The sequence below is a fragment of the Dromaius novaehollandiae genome, chromosome 19, assembly GCF_036370855.1.
Source record: "Dromaius novaehollandiae isolate bDroNov1 chromosome 19, bDroNov1.hap1, whole genome shotgun sequence".
Taxonomy (NCBI): domain Eukaryota; kingdom Metazoa; phylum Chordata; class Aves; order Casuariiformes; family Dromaiidae; genus Dromaius; species Dromaius novaehollandiae.
Window position 1 is genome coordinate 11,641,963 of NC_088116.1, and position 18,938 is coordinate 11,660,900.

General features: G+C 41.1%; 1 protein-coding gene across 7 annotated transcripts in view; it reads left to right on the forward strand.

Moving 5' to 3' along the window:
• The window catches only part of AUTS2 (activator of transcription and developmental regulator AUTS2), a 767,986-nt gene that overhangs the window by 741,397 nt on the left and 7,651 nt on the right, over nt 1-18,938 (forward strand). For 3 of the 7 annotated variants that reach the window (XM_064523450.1, XM_064523456.1, XM_064523457.1), the window contains 11 exons: nt 110-363; nt 1,204-1,445; nt 1,901-1,945; nt 6,048-6,143; nt 7,242-7,313; nt 9,050-9,079; nt 11,050-11,121; nt 15,122-15,263; nt 15,798-15,875; nt 17,128-17,211; nt 18,121-18,343. In XM_064523450.1, the coding sequence (XP_064379520.1) occupies nt 110-363; nt 1,204-1,445; nt 1,901-1,945; nt 6,048-6,143; nt 7,242-7,313; nt 9,050-9,079; nt 11,050-11,121; nt 15,122-15,263; nt 15,798-15,875; nt 17,128-17,211; nt 18,121-18,343 (1,338 nt within the window). The remainder of the gene's footprint in view (nt 1-109; nt 364-1,203; nt 1,446-1,900; nt 1,946-6,047; nt 6,144-7,241; nt 7,314-9,049; nt 9,080-11,049; nt 11,122-15,121; nt 15,264-15,797; nt 15,876-17,127; nt 17,212-18,120; nt 18,344-18,938) is intronic. The other 4 variants (XM_064523452.1, XM_064523451.1, XM_064523454.1 and 1 more) reach the window with 4 other exon arrangements.

Here is an 18,938-nt window from a genome sequence, read left to right on the forward strand (position 1 = left end):
AGCAACTTGTTTCATGCGAGCCACGCGTAGCTTGGTGGGGTTGTGTGCGTACGTTTGGAGCTTCTCTCTCTTCCATGCAGTGCTTAATTGCTTTTCTTTTCATTAACAGCAGCAGCAGAAGCAGCACTCCTGCCAAGACTCAGGCCCCTCCTCCACACATATCTCACCATCCCTCAGCCTCACCGTTCCCCCTCTCTCTACCTAGCCACAGCCCGCTGCATACCTTCACGCCCACCCTCCAGCCCCCCGCACACCCACATCACCCCAATATGTTTGCCCCTCCTACGGCTTTGCCTCCTCCACCGCCATTGACGTCAGGGACACTGCAGGTTCCAGGACATCCAGCTGGTAGCACTTACTCAGGTAAGCGCCACGCGGGTTATGGCAGAAGCGTGTCTAGTGCAGCATGGGAAACTGATTGCCCGCTTTTAGTCACAATAATTACTTTTGGTCAGTTTGGTGAGGGCTGCTGGTTGGACAGAGGCTGGACTTGCTGACACGTTGAGAGCGATACCAAAACCAAAACCCACCTGGACTTCCCCAGTGACTTCTCTTCCGCCGTGGGAAGGGATATTTTTGAATGGCTGTGCCTTTTCTATGTCTGCTTTTTTCTCCCCCTGGTGAAAACACATTACAGTGCATATGAGCCCCCCCCAAAATCTGGAAATCCTTTCGAGAAGGCCTTTGCCACAGCGGTGGTTCCTGTTCGCTGTTACTTCTCCCCGGTCAGCCCGGCTAGAGGGAAGGTCTCCAATTGCGCATGCACACAGCGGAGCTGAATTCATGTGCCTGCGAGACTGTGTGTGTGTGTTGTGAGGGAAAGAGGTAGAGATTTTTGTCTGTGGCATAAACTGTGCTGTGTTATACTTCGACTGGGGGAAGACATAGCATGTCTGTTCCCCCCAAGACACTGAGAGGGAATTGGAGGAAGAAAATGGAGAATTATCAACACTTGGGTAACAGTTTTGCATCTATACTGCAAGATAGTCATGTTAGCAGCTGCTGCCCTGTGTTTGCTCACTCCAGCTCAACAGTTCCTCCTCTCCTGAGTTGAGTCAATATGCGTCTGTACAAATTTAGTGGGAGCCACCATGTCTCCCATGAGAAGTTTTAAATACTGCCTTGCTACCACAGCCATCAAAAATTGGCACAGGAAAAGTCCCTGAGCTCACGGGGAGTTGTATTGCTTTGTTTCTATTTCAGAACAAGATCTTCTTCGTCAGGAACTAAACACTCGCTTCTTGGCCTCCCAGAGCGCGGACCGCGGGGCGTCCCTCGGCCCACCGCCGTACCTGAGGACCGAGTTCCACCAGCACCAGCACCAGCACCAGCACACACATCAGCACACACACCAGCACACCTTCACGCCCTTCCCGCACGCGATCCCACCCACCGCCATCATGCCAACGCCAGCACCGCCCATGGTGCGTACCCCAGGCAGAAATGTGAGGATAAGTAGAGCACAACTCTATTCTTTATTACAAAATTAAATTAAAAAAAAATCTGGTTAAGGGGAAGGAAAATTCTGTTGCCTAGGTGTTGTTGGGTAGGAGCGGAAGGGCTGTCCCTTCCTCGCGGTTGTCGCATGTGTGACAGGTTCGAATGGCAGCGCAGAGGCTGAGGAATGAGGCCTGCTGACCAGAGGGACGCTAGTACTTGGGACCTCGTAGTGCCTGCAATGGTGCCACACTGGTGCCAGCTCCTTTTTCCCGTCTCATAAAGACCTTTCTTTAATTGAAGAAAGAAAACTCCAAAACACACTCTTGGTGGAAACTAATTTCCTGCATATTTGTTTCTCTCTGTTGGTTGCCAAGTAATAGAAAAGTAGTCTTCTATTTTACCAACAGAAGTGGAGCAACGAAATATAAAGTAACTAGTTTGTGCTTTGATCCCTTTGCAGTTTGACAAATACCCTACAAAAGTTGACCCCTTCTACCGTCACAGTGTGAGTTTTATTACTCTGTTTAAAACTGACTTAATTGCTTTTCTGTAGTGGGCTGGGATCACCACTCAATAAATGCCAGAATGCTGAATCTCTCCCTGATCATCACTCCAGGATTTACCATTATTGTTCTTGGTTGCTTTGGCTTTTGAAGGCTTGCATTCGTGGTGCTTGTTTCTGATAAAGATGCAGTATCGTCTTTTCTAATCAAAAGATCTCTTGCTCATACACCATTTGAAGACAGGTTTGATGTGAAAAAGAGACAGAAGAGCTGACTGCGGTACATGAAGCAGGATGTATCAGTAATTTCATCACTGTGTTTCAGTTGTGCCACAAACTATTAGACTGGTATTTTTCTTAAGAAACTTGAAATGAAATGACAAACCGTCATACAAATCCTTCAGGGATAGGTAATCTAATAGTTTTCTTAATATATCATGTTTTGTTTTATAAAATCTGAAAACTTGTCTTATCCTTCAGATTTCAAAGGCACATCTGATCCACTGGGCTTGTTATATTTTGAAAGCTCTGTTTCATGACAGTAATATGAATCTAGCTATGTGTTAGATATTTATTTAAGAGCTACAAAAATATATTATATATTGATAAGTAAAATGAATTGTTTTTTAAAGCTCCAGTTAATTGTAAAGCTTCTGTTCCTAAGGGTTTGAATCCACTGATTCATTTACTGCTGAAATATAGGTTGCATTTCCTTCATCGTATTGGCAGAGGCAGGTATCTGGTTGAATATGAAGAGAATTTCTAAATCCCATAGTGATACTTTGATGAGAGAAGGGGTACTGCATCAGCATTCAGAAATCTGCAAAGCACTTGGCTTTATGTGTTGGTTTTGCTTAGAAGTGGAACTGGGCAAAAAAACTGGCTAGGATGACAGTATGACGCTTTCTGTTGTACTGAAGAGACAGTTCCTGCTAACAACTCATGCCTACAGTACATGGGAATTGACCTTTTAATTTCGGAGTCCTCATTTGAGTAACTTTAACTGCATGTGCGTGTTTGCAGGATCAGAGCATTAGGAGTATTGGGCAAACATTTAAGCCTGTGATTATCACTTTTACTCAAAAGGGTGAAGCTGCTTATTTGTATCATTGTTTGCAAAATTGCACTCTTATTTGCTGAGCTTTACGTGGATTCATGGGATAGATTATTGTCAACGTGGCGTGTTGATTCAAGCACGAACAGGGAACTGGGAAATAGGTAAATGAATTTTAGACAAATAAAGCACAGACGCCAACGTGTAACACGGGAAACATTGAAAGAGTTACCTACTCTATACACTCTTCAAATTCACACTGACAGACTCTTCTAGAAATCTGGCAGTTAGTTGAATCCTATCGCACTAGATCGTGGTACTGACTTTTAAAGCGTGAAAAGCTTCATGCTGTGCTCTGTTAGCGAGTGAGCCAGGCTGTTGAGCTTGATGGAGATTAGACCAGCAGAGATCTGGTCCATCATGCTTCTTCCACCTTTCCTTCAGGAGAAGGTTTGTGCTAATGAAGTCGTTGCACAATAATCACTATTCTGCCTGTTGGATATTTAACCAAGTTAATAGCAGAAGATCAGTGTGATGGCTACAAGTTATATTGGATTAATAGTCTTGCTTAAGTTACAGCAAGGTCATACTAGCCAGTGCATTTCAGTAATCTCTTCTAGTATGGAAGAAATTAGAGTATCAATAATACAGGCAAAAGAAGAACTGCTTGTATCAGTTTCTTGATCAGCTGCAGTACCAAAAAGTGTACTTTTGCTGGCAAGACTGCATACATGATAGGGCTTTTTCCGTTGTAGAAATATTGTGAAACTGTGGCACTTCAATAGACGTTTTTTAGTGACAAGAGTTTCTGTTGCAGACCTGCACTAGGAATTTGGATGCACCTTAAGAAAAGCTAGCAGTATTTTTAAAGCTTGTAAAAAAACACCTATCATATAAGTGAGCACTACAGAGAACAATAAGGTCTACTGGAGGGTTAAAATCAATCTACCTTAGGATAGGGAAAGCAGCTTACATGTAGGCTGATGTAGAGTTTTAAAACAGTTTTCCTTCTTGGCATCTTTGATTTTACATTTTTTTTTTCAGGATTTCAGCAGAGTGAGGAATTACTTTTACTTATAGATGATGCTGGGCTAAGATTGCGAGTTTTGCAATCCATTGCACCTGGCTCCAGGGGAGCTGTGGTTTCTAAATTTTCACCTGAGAAAACTGGAAGGGGAAAGTGCTGCTCAAAAGAAAAGGAGTGCTGGGGTGAAAGGAGACACTGACTAAGAAAAATGTATTTTGAAAGCTTGAGATCATGGAGATACAATCCTTATATTTTATGAATAATTGTAACCTTGAGGGAAGGTCACATTTAATTAACTTACCAGTTGTTATAAAACTCTCAAGAAAGCATTCCTTATTATTAGTCACAGCCAATAGAATATTAAGTATTATGTCTCTTTCCATCTTTTGAAATTAGTCCATTACACACAGAATTAAATGCAGAAGACGCTGGAGGATTTAAAACACATTTTAGTCATTAAAAGTTATTGTAAATGAGGACATGTGTCTCCTAATGAGTTATCAAATGCCTGCAGTTCAGTATCAGCTAATCTAAAAATGTTTTCTGCGTCATCGAGAGGAGCGGGTCCAAACTGAATAGAATTAAAAACAACAATAGAAACATGTTATGAAAGGAGACTTCACATCATCCTTTTAAACTAAGGAATATATTTGATACCTCTAAAGTGCTGAAATATTTTCTCAGCTCTCAGTTACTATAATATGAATAAATGACCTTACAGAAGAAGCTAATGGAGGGGAAAAGGGTTAAGGAAAGCTCATGCCTATGCCTGGCATACACAAATTCAGCAAAACTTTGTGGTACTGATTTACTTGGAAAATCTATGATTTTCTCAGTGTTTGCCCATTCCACACATCCAGTCTTTTACTTTGCCCAGTCCTGCTTCTACTCAACGGCCATTAACTCATTTATTTTGATCTTAAAAGTAGCATACAGTAGAGTGATCTCTGATGAGCTCTGTTCAGAGGCAAATTTTGATCAGCCAGATAACCCCTTGGGGTTTTTGGGTGGCAATATCAGCGGAGCTAGCAGCAATCCCTGCTCGATCCTGAGGTTTCCCAGCAGGAACATATTCGCCGTGTGAGGCTTTGAACACAGACTCGTACCAGAAAGCGGTTCTGTGAACAGTCTCAGCATCTTCTGTGGAAGGCTGCAAGTGAATCAACTGCGCTGAAGCACGAGTAAAAAATTCACAACCGCACCACAAAAACACGATTTGGGCATTACGGTTTACTTGGGTTTTTTTCCCATGTGTTTGTCTACATTAGTACAGAAAAGCATTTTTGGCTAAGTTGTTTCAGAACAGATAGGTTGAGATCAGTAAGGTCGGTGGAGGTGTGCACGTTTTTATGCCTAATGGTCTGTCTTTATAAGAAGAATGCCCTAAATTTTAGCAGGGGGTTCTGCCTCAACTATTTGTCTAAATAATAATTTTTAACAAATCGGATTGTCTCCTCTCTGCTGATATTAGACATGACAGGATATCCTCTCAGACGGGCTAATGAAGTAAGAATTGTGCATAGTTTCCTCATTTCCTACAGAAACTATTAAAATACTAAAGGACTAATGGGGCTTTAATGATATAATATCCTAGAACGCATAAGGGGTTTTTTTCCACTTAAACAGTAGTTTCTGGGTCTAATTTGGCTTAGTGTTCTGCCTTTTCTCTTGAAGTGGTTTACAAACTGAAACCATTTAAAGCACATATCCAGTTTAAAAATTAATAATTGCAAAAAAAGTCACTCTTACGCTATGTTGGCCTAATCAAGGAGTAGTTTGCTGGCTGTATGATTTTGGAACTGCTTTTAAGTTCTAAAGTAAACGTCATGACATTCGTGAACATTTCATTGGCTGCTTTAACTAACATTGTTGCAATGAAATCACTTCTTCAGCGCTTCTCAATTTTCTCCATGTATCATTTCCCTAATGTTCCGCAGGAATGCTTTCGCTGTCTTGTTCAAATTTGTGTCTTCATTTTGAAGTGAGTGCACCTGTATTTATGTTGTTTTATCTTTTTATTACAGCTGTTTCACTCCTATCCTCCAGCTGTATCAGGTATTCCTCCCATGATTCCTCCAACTGGCCCTTTTGGCTCACTACAAGGAGCATTTCAACCCAAGGTGAGAAAAAAATATATATTTGTATATCTGTTACTATTCAAATACAGCAGTGTTGTGATCCCAGTTAGGCTTAGCTTTAGAATTTGCTTCAGATTCTGGAACAGTAAATTCTTCTGAGCAATAAATTGTTCTGAGTTACAGCAACCTAATTCCACAGAGGACAATTGGCTTTTTCCAGATTTACTGTGAAGAGAAGTTATTTCTCATTAGGTTCAGCTATATCTACATATATAATTTTTTTAATACCTAATGGCATAGTTAACTTCAGAAGCAATATAATTAGTTCTCAGATAACATGCATTAATGTAAGGTCATATAATAATCAAGATTTTAAGAAATCATGATTATTATTGTTTACTCATTTACATAATTATCTCATAGCTTCACCATAATGCAACACGGTGATTTAGTTCTCCTGTCATTTATGATAGCTATGATAGCTAAACGTGGTGGGTTTTGTTCCTTTTCTCTTTTGTTTTTGTGAAGTCACTCTTGATTTATAAGTGGGAAGAAATCAAATTCTGTAGCCTGTAGTCTTTGCAACTGAAGACTGAAATCAGGACTGAAATTTCTGCGGAGAAGACACCTTCTCTCTTAAATTGGCCCATCCACTCTAATGACTGAATATGTAAATTGCAGTTCATTAGTGGAATTCTTCATACGTATGGTAATCAGCCTGTTAACAACTCTGTTACTAATTGTTAGTTATCCTGCAGCTGATTTCTTTTTTCTTCTTTCTAATGTAGAAAGATGCTCTGTCAAAGTGTATTTTTTTCTCTAAAAGATGCATTTTGTTAGATTAGCTGAATATTTACACTCAGGTCATGGGAAAAGGTTTAATTTTTTTCAACTGGATGTTGCCTTTTCCTGACATATCTTTATGTTGGCAGTTCACTGTGGATGGGGAGTTGGAGGACAATGAAAGTTTGAAAATTGAGATGATAATACCTATTTTACTACGTGATAATACTTACGATTTGCTCTTAAAAAATGTCTTCATTGCTTAGTCAATGTTAATTATAAAGAAATATTCATTATTTATTATTTTTTCCGTAATGTTTTACTCATTAATGCATTGTTTCCTTGTGATGTTTCTAGACTTCCAATCCTATTGATGTTGCAGCCAGACCTGGAACCGTCCCTCATACCCTTCTACAGAAGGATCCACGGGTCTGTAGGAAATGTTACATTTCTCTAGAGTAAAGCTGTTGCTCCTGAAAATCTTGAATGCAAGAGCTGTCATCTTCAATATGCCCAGATTAACATCTTAGACCTGAGGCTTAGCCTGAACTATTGAAGTCAGTGAGAACTTCAGTGGTTATATGAGAACAATTTAGATCTTGATCCTCATTTTTGTTTATCATTAGAAAAAGCAAATAGAGTCCATGCAATGGAGGAGCTCCTTCCCTTCTGTTATTTGGCCTCTCTAAAACCTCAAGGGTAAAGGCATAAGGTCCAAATCAACTTTGAAATGTACAAACCTCTTCGAGATTTATGTTTATACTCTGTAATTGTTTTTTAATGTGGGTAATGACAGTGACTCCCTTGGTTACTGTATTATTGATTGCACCAGTGAAATACGGATGCACTTTATTGATCATTTGGCGCCACTGTATTTTTAAGTTCTGGTGTATGTGAACAGAATTTATTGTCTCAGCACTTCATCTTTTAGCCTTTTCCAGTTCTTTGTGGTTATCAGTGGGTCAGTTGTGTGTTGGAGCTAATACAAATTGGTTGCAATAAGGAGCATCGTATTTCTAGCAGAGCTCTCTGACGAAAGCAACGGGGAGCTCTCCTAAAAAATCCGTGGCTCAGCTTTGCAATGTGGCTCAACTTTAAAGTAGTGCAGCACTATTTTCTTTGCGTTGCGCCAAGTCCCAATGGCTTCATTTGAGTCGGTGCTATAGTTGAGCTTTATACCAAAAGAAACCATGTGTTTTTGTGTCTGTTCATGCCATCTAATGGAAGAGATAATGATAGGCTCCCTCCATTAAGTCATTTAGCTTTATGCTTCCTTTCACCTACTAGTGTAGTTTCGATTGTTTCAAGATAATGTATTGTGCCATCACTGAGACTGCAAAGAGCCTTTTACGCCTATAAATCTCCTTCCTCTTTCAGTATTGCATTTTAAAAAAGAGCATCCAAACAAATCAGAAATACCAAATGAATTGAATTTATTCTCCATTATTAATTGTTGAAGTATGAGCAAAAGAAGAGAATAAAAAATAACCTGCCAGAAAAACCCAGGCCATTCGAAAAATAATAATGAGAAAATTGCTTTTTATACGGACACTGTTTATCAACAGCTGCTCCAGTGCAAACGATACTTAAGGCAAAGCCAATCCCCGATAGAGAAATCGTCAGGAAAGCAGTCAGTCAGCATTGCATTTGTAAATGCACAGGTAGAGCGCCCAGTGGCATAGTCACTGAACAGACGCAGTCGCTGGTTTGTGGTGGCCCATCCGAAACACCACTTCGGCCTGTTCCAGCCCAGTTCCTGGGGAAAATGGGTCCTCGTCCGCTCCCCGGGCTTCTCGCGAGCCCCACGGCGTTGAAAGATTAGAACAGAAGTTTACCCAAAGGATGTATCTGCGTTTTTCTTCATATCAGTTAACCAGCCATCTTTGTAGCATTAAATCAACAAATTAATGCCGATGCCGGAGGATAAAACGCTCTGTATGAGGCTTGTTTAGTTGCTTGTCAACACTTAGGTACAACAGTCATGGGGGGAGGGAGCCCGGCTCTACCACGGAGGCTAAGGACTAATTATTATCCGAAAGGGCTTCATTTGAAAGTAAAATGATAACATTTTAATTTCATCTCGTAATGAAGCAATACAAATTTGTTAATTAGCGCAATTGTTTGAGTGACAGGCATGTAACCAAGCTGTCATTTCTTCTTCACAGTTGACAGATCCGTTCAGGCCCATGTTGAGGGTAAGAAACCTTCTCGTGTTACAGTTTGTCAAGCTTGTCTTAGTCCCCACCGGGTTAAAGAAGCAGACTAGTTATAAAGAGATGCCCTGTTTTATCGTGGGTATTTTGCACTTTGTGTGTTATTCAGCGTGGTCAGTCCTTTGCATGACTCTTGTGGTCGCTTGAGGAAAAAAACAGTTTTAAAACTGGAAGTTGCATGTTCTTCTCATGCAACCCACTGCCACCATGAATTCTAGAGGTTAAATACTGATAATCCTTCTATCGCGCTTGTTCACAAGGTTTCCTGAGCCAAATCCTGCAGACTTACTCCTCCCTTGCCATTTCATGGCAGACTGGAGGATTTTGCTTTTTATTGTTTATTGCATGTTGTCAGTGGTGTTCAGTATGGTACTCAGGATGGTACTGCCAACCCAACTATCTTACTGTCAAATTTATACAGACAATCGAGTCCAAACACAGAATATCTTAGAAATAAGGATTAAAAGATCCAGTCTTACAGCGATTCTAAAGCTTTTGTTGTTAATTTTTCCAAGTATTGGAGGAGGTCTAGCTTCTGATCATAGCAACCAAATGAATTCATTAAATTACTGGAGTGCCCAGTCACAGTGAATAAGCAAAAGGCTTGATTTTGGATTTTTTGTGTGTGTGTGTGTGTGTGTGTGTGTGTGTGTGTGTGTGTGTGTGTGCGTGCATGTGAACTTGGTTTTATTTTTGCTTTTGATGGTTGGTTGATACACATCTTTCAATAGAAAGCAGAGGCTAGGCACCAGTTTGTGCAGCATTTAGGGTATCAGTAGCTTGAGGAGCTCCTTGCATTCCTGTGACCATTTTTCAGTGTATGCAGGAATCATTAATTGTGTAGTTAACTATACATAGGCACCTAATTAACAGGATTGGGGAAAGTTGGTCCTGTATGAGTCCTTTCCAGACATGATTTCCAGGTGTTCTGAATTTGAGTACAAAATCAACAAAAAAGCCAAACAGCACTCTCTGGCTCTTTCATCCCTCTCTCCTCCCCATGATTTAAAGCATGGTGACAGGAGGGATGCAAAGAACTAATTTAAGCTGTTTCAGCTCCCCAAAGGGGTGTATTGATGACCTCCCAATTTTTCCAGTATACTCTTCAGCCAAAGATTTGGAGGTACAGATCAACAATTACATGAAGGAGTCAGATTCATTTCGAAAATGAGATTGATCGTCTTAAGTGCTTTTATTTTCATCTCTTGGTGGAAAGTCTAGTCTTGGAAAAGTTGCACTTTTAGAAATGAGCTTCATGTATAGTTGTGAAGCAGTATGTCTATTCAGAGTAGCTGCTAATCGGCATGTGGTTTCAGCATCACCAGCTGCATTTGTGGTCCGTGGCATCAGAGGATAGCAAGAGTGTATAGAACAGGAGCATGGGTTTCTTTGGAGAGGAGGGTGACCACTAGCACTCCTGGATATCCAGAAAATCTTCTAATCGGAGGACAAATTTTGTGCATGTTCACAGAGGGAGAAGACACCAGAGGGTTTCCCTTTGTTTTAAGCTGGCTTGGTGTGGAGAGTCCCCTACCCCAAAACTGACAGAGCTAAGAGCCGGCAAACCCAGTTCCTCTGCCAGTTCCTCAGTGCTCAGCCCACACTGGCATGAGAATTGCAGCAGCCGGAGCAGAAGATGCACTCTGGCCATCTCCAGGGCCGCGTGGGCCGGGCACGTCAGCTGGCACTGGCCAGAGCAAGCCCCAGACATTGGGGGTGGAACCAGCTAGTGGAAGCTAGTTCCTTGCTAGCCTCTCCTGGGATGCAGCAGAGAACTGTCCTGGAGTGTTTTCTTCTGAAAAGTGGGCCACCTCTGATAAGATCTGGGTAGAATTCCCATTATTTTTCAAAGGAAAACATCTAATTGACAGCATTTGTTGCCTATAACTAGAGTAAAGCATTGCCGGTCTTTGAAAATTACTGATTGATGTCATATCCCTTTGTTTTTCCAGAAACCTGGAAAGTGGTGTGCTATGCATGTTCACATCGCCTGGCAGATATACCATCACCAACAGAAAGTCAAGGTCAGTCCTTCTGGCATGCATGCATTCGAGATAAATTGCACGGTGTAAACCACTGAGAGGAAGAATGTGCCTGTCACTGTTAGCAGTTCTGTGCCATGGGTACTGCTAACTGTGCGTAGTGTTATATGATAACCTGCCATTTTGTCATGATGGCGTACCTGAAATAAAAAATTAAAGGTGGTGTCTCAAGGGAATACCTATGATGCTAGGGAGCAATGATCCCAGCTCTTCAATGATAACCAGTTTGTAGCTAGAAAGAGCTAAATGGGTGTGCCTGTGTGCTACAGCATTTCTTTTATTTATGGATGAGGACATGAGCATATCGAGATTAAATTTTCTGAAGTGGTCCAGAGACGCTAGGCTAGGTCTCCCATTCTTCTTACTACTGCTCCAGGACATAAGGCAGCACAAGGAGATGTCTCCTGTCCCTACTACGTTTTATCCAACGTGGTTGCAAGGGCTACCATGAAGCCTTTTTTCACAACCCATTTCAAAGCTGGAAGTTGGCACCTGTGAATAGCTGGGATGGTCAGGCAGACACAGCATATCAGATATTAATGTTATCTGGACAGTATCTGATTGCACTGAAGGTAAAGGGGTAGAAATAATTTCTTTGTTACGCACACTTCAGGATTTTTGTTACTGGCTGTACACTTTCAGGTGGTGTCTGTAATGCAATGTTGCTATTGCGGTAAGGCCCCCGATAAGGGTCATAGCCAGTTTGGGCTCTCCTGAAGCAGACATCATAGAGAAACAAGTAATTTATTCTTTTAATAAATAGGGTAATTTCCTTTGTTGCCTTAACTGTATTTTTGTTGCACATGGACTTTGCGAAGAAGGTTTTTTCTTGTTAAAATATTTTCACTATACTTGTCACTAAAAAATTCTGTGTTGCTCCTGAAGTTCTTAGCTAATTAAGACTCATTAGAGGTTGGTGTTCTCTCCTGGTCATATTTCTGCTTCAGGAGTCAGTAGCTTGTGTTAGAAAGTGAGATTAACAAGGAGTCTAAAGCATTTTGCAGTCTGTGTATCCAAGTGAATTGTGTAAGACAGAGCTATACGAATATGAAGATGTTGAACAGCTACTAAAACCTGCAGCTAATAGAGTTTAAAAATAACCCTTTTAAACAAGGTTGACAGGTTAATTTGCTGCAGTAGACATATCTCTCTTCTCTGCTTCCTTATGTTTCCCCTGCTAGTGATCTTCATCCATCTTCCCATTATCAAAAAAGACAAGATTATAGACCTAGAGTTATATGTCCTTTTTTTTATTTTATTGAAAAGGTATTTTCTAGAAATGAAATTATTATTCCCATGTTATCTACGTCCTTTGAATCTTCTTTGATTTGATATTCAGAGAGAGGTCATACTGATGTATTTATAACTTGTAGTAAATGCCATTTTCATGCTGGCATTTTTTTTACCTAATACTTTTCTACCCTTGCGTGTTGAAAAAAAAGGATGATGCCCAGAAGTACAGGAAAGGATGTTACTTGATTTTTTGAGGCTGCAGATGGTAACAATTTCGAGAATAATTCGGATATGTATTTCATTATTTCGGTTCAGTCAGAAGGTTAGGTATGGTCTGCGGTCAGTAAGCCGAGTAGGGTTATGTCCGTGTGGGCTGTCAGATTCCCGTGCACGAGCAAAGCCCGCTCCTCCGTATGCAGCCTGGAAGTATGAAATCTCTGTGGCTGAAGGCTCGTAGCGGATGCCTCCTCCTACTAGCCCGAGCCTGTGAAGGTGCCTTTGCTTTCTCTGCGTAAGCAGAAAAGGCTGCCTTTGCGTGACCACAGAGCAGGGAGTAAAATGTATTTACTCAGAGATTTCAAATTTTCATGCAATGCCACCAGCCTGCTTGCAAGGGCTGGAGGAGGTGGTAACTACCCAGCCCGCTCGTAGCTGCTTGCAGAGGACAACACAGGGCACCGAAGAAACAGGCCAGAAAGAAACTTCAAAACACAACCCTCTGACCCCAGGAAAAATTGTGTGCAGCTGTAGATGCTGTTTGCCTGCCTGAACCCTGCACCAAGACTTGTGTAACCTGTCTGCAGGGAATTCCTCAGACGCAGGCAGGGTCAAACACAGTTTCTGGGCACAAAGTGATTTTCCTCTGCTTCTTAGACTGACCAGCATATTCCTGTTAGGGCCTGGATTCAAGAGGGAATTTATGCACCATAACTGGCCCTCTCTCTTTTAGGAAAGGACTTATGGCCCGATGTAACATGCCGTGAAATTAGTGCAGACATTTGCATTGATTTTAGTGGGCCTGGAATTAAGGTGTTACACGTTTGCTGGACTTGAAAGACATTCATAAGGATTATCACAAAGAGGGTTGCTCTCCTGAACATAAAATGGGCATAAAATAAATCTGCCCAATTTTCTTTGGTACTATTTTAAGGTAAACCAATACATTCAAAAGTCTTTTAACATGTCCATGATATTCCTGTTCCTCTTGAGATAGGGGGTTTCTTCATTATTAGGACAGCACTGTTCATATGGCTGCAATTAAAGTTTCAATTGGCTTTTCCTGCTTCTGAGTAATGCTTGTCAGAGGTTTATAACTTGGTTGTTTAAAAAAAAAAAAGAGCTCATAGCAAAAAAAATCTAGTACACAGGCTTCAACTGAGATATTTGTGTTTTCTGATGTTTCTGTAATTATTCAAGCATTACTGGATTACTTAGCATGCGCCCTTAAGGATTACTTAGGACATGCCCTTAACTTGGGCATCTTTTGCGTTTCAATATTTTTGAAGGCTGTTATCTCAAAACATTGAAAAAGCTGGGTTTTGTTCTTTTTCTTCTTCTCATAGCAACATAGATATGTTATTAGCACTTGAAAAACAGCTACTAGGCATGCACATTAACTTGGTCATAACTTTTTAATATGCATATTTATATCTTTGTAATAGTCTGTTACTCTGAGCTGGCACAGTATTAAATATTGATTTATAAAGCGTAACATGCTCCAGAATTACTGTTAAGATCTACTGGTTCAGTGTTACACATTTGTAAATCCTTTCAACTGACCTGCACAATTAATCAGCAGTCTGTGTTTAGGGAGTTCTGACAGCAGAGGTAATTGGGAATTTGGTTTTCTTCATTCTATAAAACTGTTGAAGTAGGGACCACTAAAGTGAGTATATGTCACAAAGAAGAGCCCATCCTTCATCTACCTATTATTTTTGGTACAGCCACCTCAGCAGAATTATCTTGAAAAAGAAAGTCTGCTCCTTCTAATACCATACAAATAAAGAGGGCTATGTGCAGTGCTTTGAATTTGCAAGGCAAGCAGTCAAAACAGGACTCCAGCTCTTTGGACAGTAATACAGGTCATCTGTAATTCGATTCATTTTAGTCCCTAGCTCGCTCAGTTGCAGTCTGAGAGGCACCAAAAGATACAGTACATGAAGTGTTTCTCGACTGTGGCTTCACATTTAAATTTAATGTTTCTGGTGTCTGTCGACTTGGCATTGCCTTAACTTTCTAGCAAGTGTTTCCTGTAGTTGAAAGAGGGTCATTGGCAGCTATGCCTGGTAGCAGTTGATGCTTTCACCCTGCTTTTAACATGCCTGCCCACGCTGGATTAGGTCCAAATTAACATTTCTTTTTGGCTTTACTTTTTTTATTATTTTAAGACAGACCTATGCTTATGGCTAAACATGTGTTGAAAGCCTCTCTGAAGATCTTTATGCTTATTCTTAAAGTTAGGTCTGTGCTGAAATGCTTTGCTCCAAAGGGATGGATGTGAGCGTATGTGAAGACACTTTGCTGAACCTTGCAAGAAACATCCATCGGGAGGCCAAGATTTTCTCTGTCTGTCTTAGATCCTCCCTTCCAGGAGAATAGCTGTGCATCTGTGTCCAGGGGCAGCAGAATTAACATTGTTGTTAAGACATCAGTTAGTATGAATGAATTGCTCTACTTACATGATTCTGAAAGTGCCTTCTACTCTTATCTTTTAGGACAGTCTCTTCCAAATCCTGTTTTTATATTTCAGAAACAGATGCAGTCCGATCCACACAAGCTGGACTTTGGCCTGAAACCTGAATTTCTGAGCAGACCACCAGGTCCCAGCCTTTTTGGAGCCATCCACCACCCCCATGACCTGGCCCGGCCCTCGACTCTCTTTTCCACAGCCAGTGAGTACTGAGAAGTGAAACCTCCTTCTTGTGGCGTACACATTAAAATGCTAATCCTAACCATGTTAAAAGAGAATTTCCCAGGTGCTTTGGCTTATGAACGCTCTGCAAAACATGCCGAGGCTATTAAGTCTATTTGATACATATTTTAAAATGATTCTATCATTTTAAGCATTTATGCTGAAATGCCATGCATGTTGTAAATGGAGGGACATTTCACACGGTGATATCTGATGCATCATGGAGATGACAGGTTGGAAATATGCTGTAGATCACATGTGCTCTCTTTTTTCCATACTGAAACTTTCCCCACTCCCTTACACTCTAGCTGGGAATTTCAGTTTAGAAAGGTGGCTCTGATTTGCTTAGGATCCTAACCCGAAGAACCCCTGCAACAGAACTTGTCTGCTTGGTGTAGGGCAATTTCTGCCCACATGAGCCATCATTTAAGAAGTGACAGTCAAGCCCAGAGCACAGGGAATCCCTTTCTGAGTCCTCTGTTAGGAATTCACCCCGGTTGCTTTGTTTTGGCAGGTGGGGGTCATCCAGCCGGCACCCCTTTCGGCCCGCCACCTCACCACAGCAACTTTCTCAACCCAGCTGCTCACTTAGGTAAGTGCAGTTCCAGATTCACTCTGTAGATAACTAACTGTGAATACAACTCAGGAGAAATGTGCAGGCATTTTCTGCCCTTTTTTCTTACCGTGGTCTGCTGTGGCCTCTTACGTTGTGAATACCCACTGAGCTGACAACTAGCTCAGCTGTTCTTTCCTTACCCAAAGGAAAATCGGTCCTTAAGATCTTGTGATCTGGCTTCGAATGGCTCAGTTGGTGAAAAACAGCAAATAGACATTTAAGAAAGGAACCATCCAAGTCACCAAATGTTGCTAGTTCCCTTCCAACTTAGCGATTTTGTAATAAGGCAGTCTGCTGCCTTAAGGGGCATCAGAGATCAAGACTCTAATTTGCTATTATATTTTGCATAGAGAAGGATTTGGGAGGGTCACCAAACTGACACGGCACATTCATGATGTAGGTTTATCATTCTGCACTAGCAGCCATATAGCTGCCTGTAGAAAATGCTAGGTTTGCCCCTCCTCTTTTCTCTGTGCTAATATTTATCAGTAGTAGTTTGATTAAAATCAGTAGACTTCTCCAATGTAAAGTGAGAAGAGAATTTGTTTCATATAACTTTCCTACCAGATCAGGTTAGCCACCTATATTCTGTACAGCTTAGCTACTAAAAAAAAATTGATTCCAACATTCTTCAGAGTTCGTACTAGTTTTTCTTACAGTATTAGCAATAACTATCAAGAGCTTTACAAAATGTGCAGGTCACCATGACATATGAATAGAACAGGACATTTTACTTATATCCTGGCTACGGTTTAGGAGACATGACTGAGGCATGGCCTAAAGGTGTTCTGCGTGGAATTGCCAGAGTTAATAATAATAGAGCCTTGCTAGCCGGGGACATTTCCGGAGAAAAGCCATTGAAGGAATTGGAAGGAATTAGAAGTGGAAGTGAATACAAGGGAATACAAATGGAAATGTTGCAGGTTTTAAATGAATTGCCTACTTTTGCTGCAGTGCAGCCTTAACATCTTGTTTTTGTTTGAAGTCCATTATTTTTTCCCTAGTAAGCTGATCCCATGTGCACCGGCATTAAGAAAAAAGAGATTTTTTTTTTTATTTATTTCCCGCCACCTCCCAAGCGCCACTGTGTTCTGGGAGGACGATGTTCAGCTACTGATGGACACGGACTGAGCTTTCATGCAGACATAATGCAGCTGGATAACGCACTAATGCTTTATCACAATTACCAACATGTCAGTGAGCTTCAACTGTTTCCATTGGTTTTCAGAGCCTTTCAATCGACCAGCTTCGTTCAGCGGTCTCACTGCAGTGGGTAGTAATGCCTTCGGGGGACTTGGGAACCCGACAGTTAGTGAGTAACCTCTTCGCTTATGAATTCTTGTTTGCTGTGTAATTCGGGATATTGAGTGATGGTGACTGTTTGCTGTCTTTTTACCAGTTGCTTAGATTGCATACTTGTAAGGGATGGGAATTTGAAAAGCAGCCTTTTTTCTTTTAAATAGCAACGTGTTTTAGTCATCAGTAAAGTATTTTCTATTAGTTCCTCATAGTTTGGGTTCGATATATTGCTAAATGTCACCATTGCATTCTTTAGTCCAAAAAGTAAAAGAATATAGAACCCATGAGTTTAAAGGAGTTTATAAAATTCTCATGGTTTTGTTGCATGGTCAGAAGTAGTTAATGTGTGCTGCTTATTTGTAATCCCTAGCTGTGGATGGGAACATTTTTTTTCCTTTCTCACCAGTAATTCAGGACATGTGTCTGGAAAAGATCACTAACCTGCATTTATTTGTCCAGGATCATCAACATTTCCCTAGATTTGGCCAGTCACAAAAGACCATCCTTTTAAAAATCACTCTTTTTCTCCATACTTCAAATTGACATGATTTTGGTCACATTATTTTACTTTGGGTCAGGATCAAATGCAACAAGTTCCATTATTTATAATCAGTATAATGATCATTTCCTGGTGTCTTCAAAATATTTGGAATAAGGATAATTGCAGTGTTATCCTAATGCTTCATCCCTTGTCAATTTTATCCACAGAATTTCCCTTTCCAATTAAAACAGCTGTCAGATGCCTGCCCATTTTTAGGAATGAGACCCTCTAATGAATCTCTGTTAATTTCCTTTCCTTTTCCAGCTCCCAATAATATGTATTCATTTTAACTCTGAGTGCTGTAAAAGTTTTTTTGGTAAGTACCTTCACTAGAGCATACCTTTTTCTTAAACCTTTTTGTTTTCCACTTCACCATTTCAGCACCCAACTCAATGTTCGGCCACAAGGATGGCCCCAGTATGCAGAGCTTTAGCAACCCTCACGAGCCCTGGAACCGGCTGCACCGAACTCCTCCTTCGTTCCCGACCCCTCCGCCCTGGCTGAAGCCAGGAGAGCTGGAGCGCAGTTCATCTGCTGCAGCTCATGACAGAGATAGAGATGTAGATAAACGAGACTCATCTGTTAGTAAAGATGACAAAGAAAGGTACGAAAGAACACTTCCAAGAATTGTCTAGTTCAAAGCGTGGGGCTCTGTTCCGCTTTTAACCCTTCCCAGCCTGGCACATCGTTAAACCAGAGCTTCGGTAGAGGAGCACCTGCAGAGCTAACACAATCCTTGCCTATGACACTAGGCTGGCAATACGGAAGATAGATTTCTAACTCAGGTGTTCCCTACTACATCTGTTTCTCTTCTCGCTTCCACCACAGCTCATCAAAGTAGCTTTGCTGGAGTAGAGTTCAGCTAGCGTCAAGCGGGAAGAGAATCAGACCCATACGATCTATTGCCTTGTGGGTCACATTTTCATAGGTCTTTTGAAGACTTAACATGTAGATAGGTGTCTGACAGGAGGAAGAAAGGATTATAAATTCTATCAGACACCTATCTACACCTTTGAATACTTAAATACCTTTGCAAATCTGACCCTATCTGCAAAATAAATCCCCCCACACACACATGCACTGACCAGAGAGAGCACTGCTGAAGTTGTTAAATTGCAGCACTAGAAAATGCACTGCGCTGGGATGTCATGTTCCAGTCCTACAGTAAGTTTCAGTGCCTGCAGTTGGTTAAATCAGCC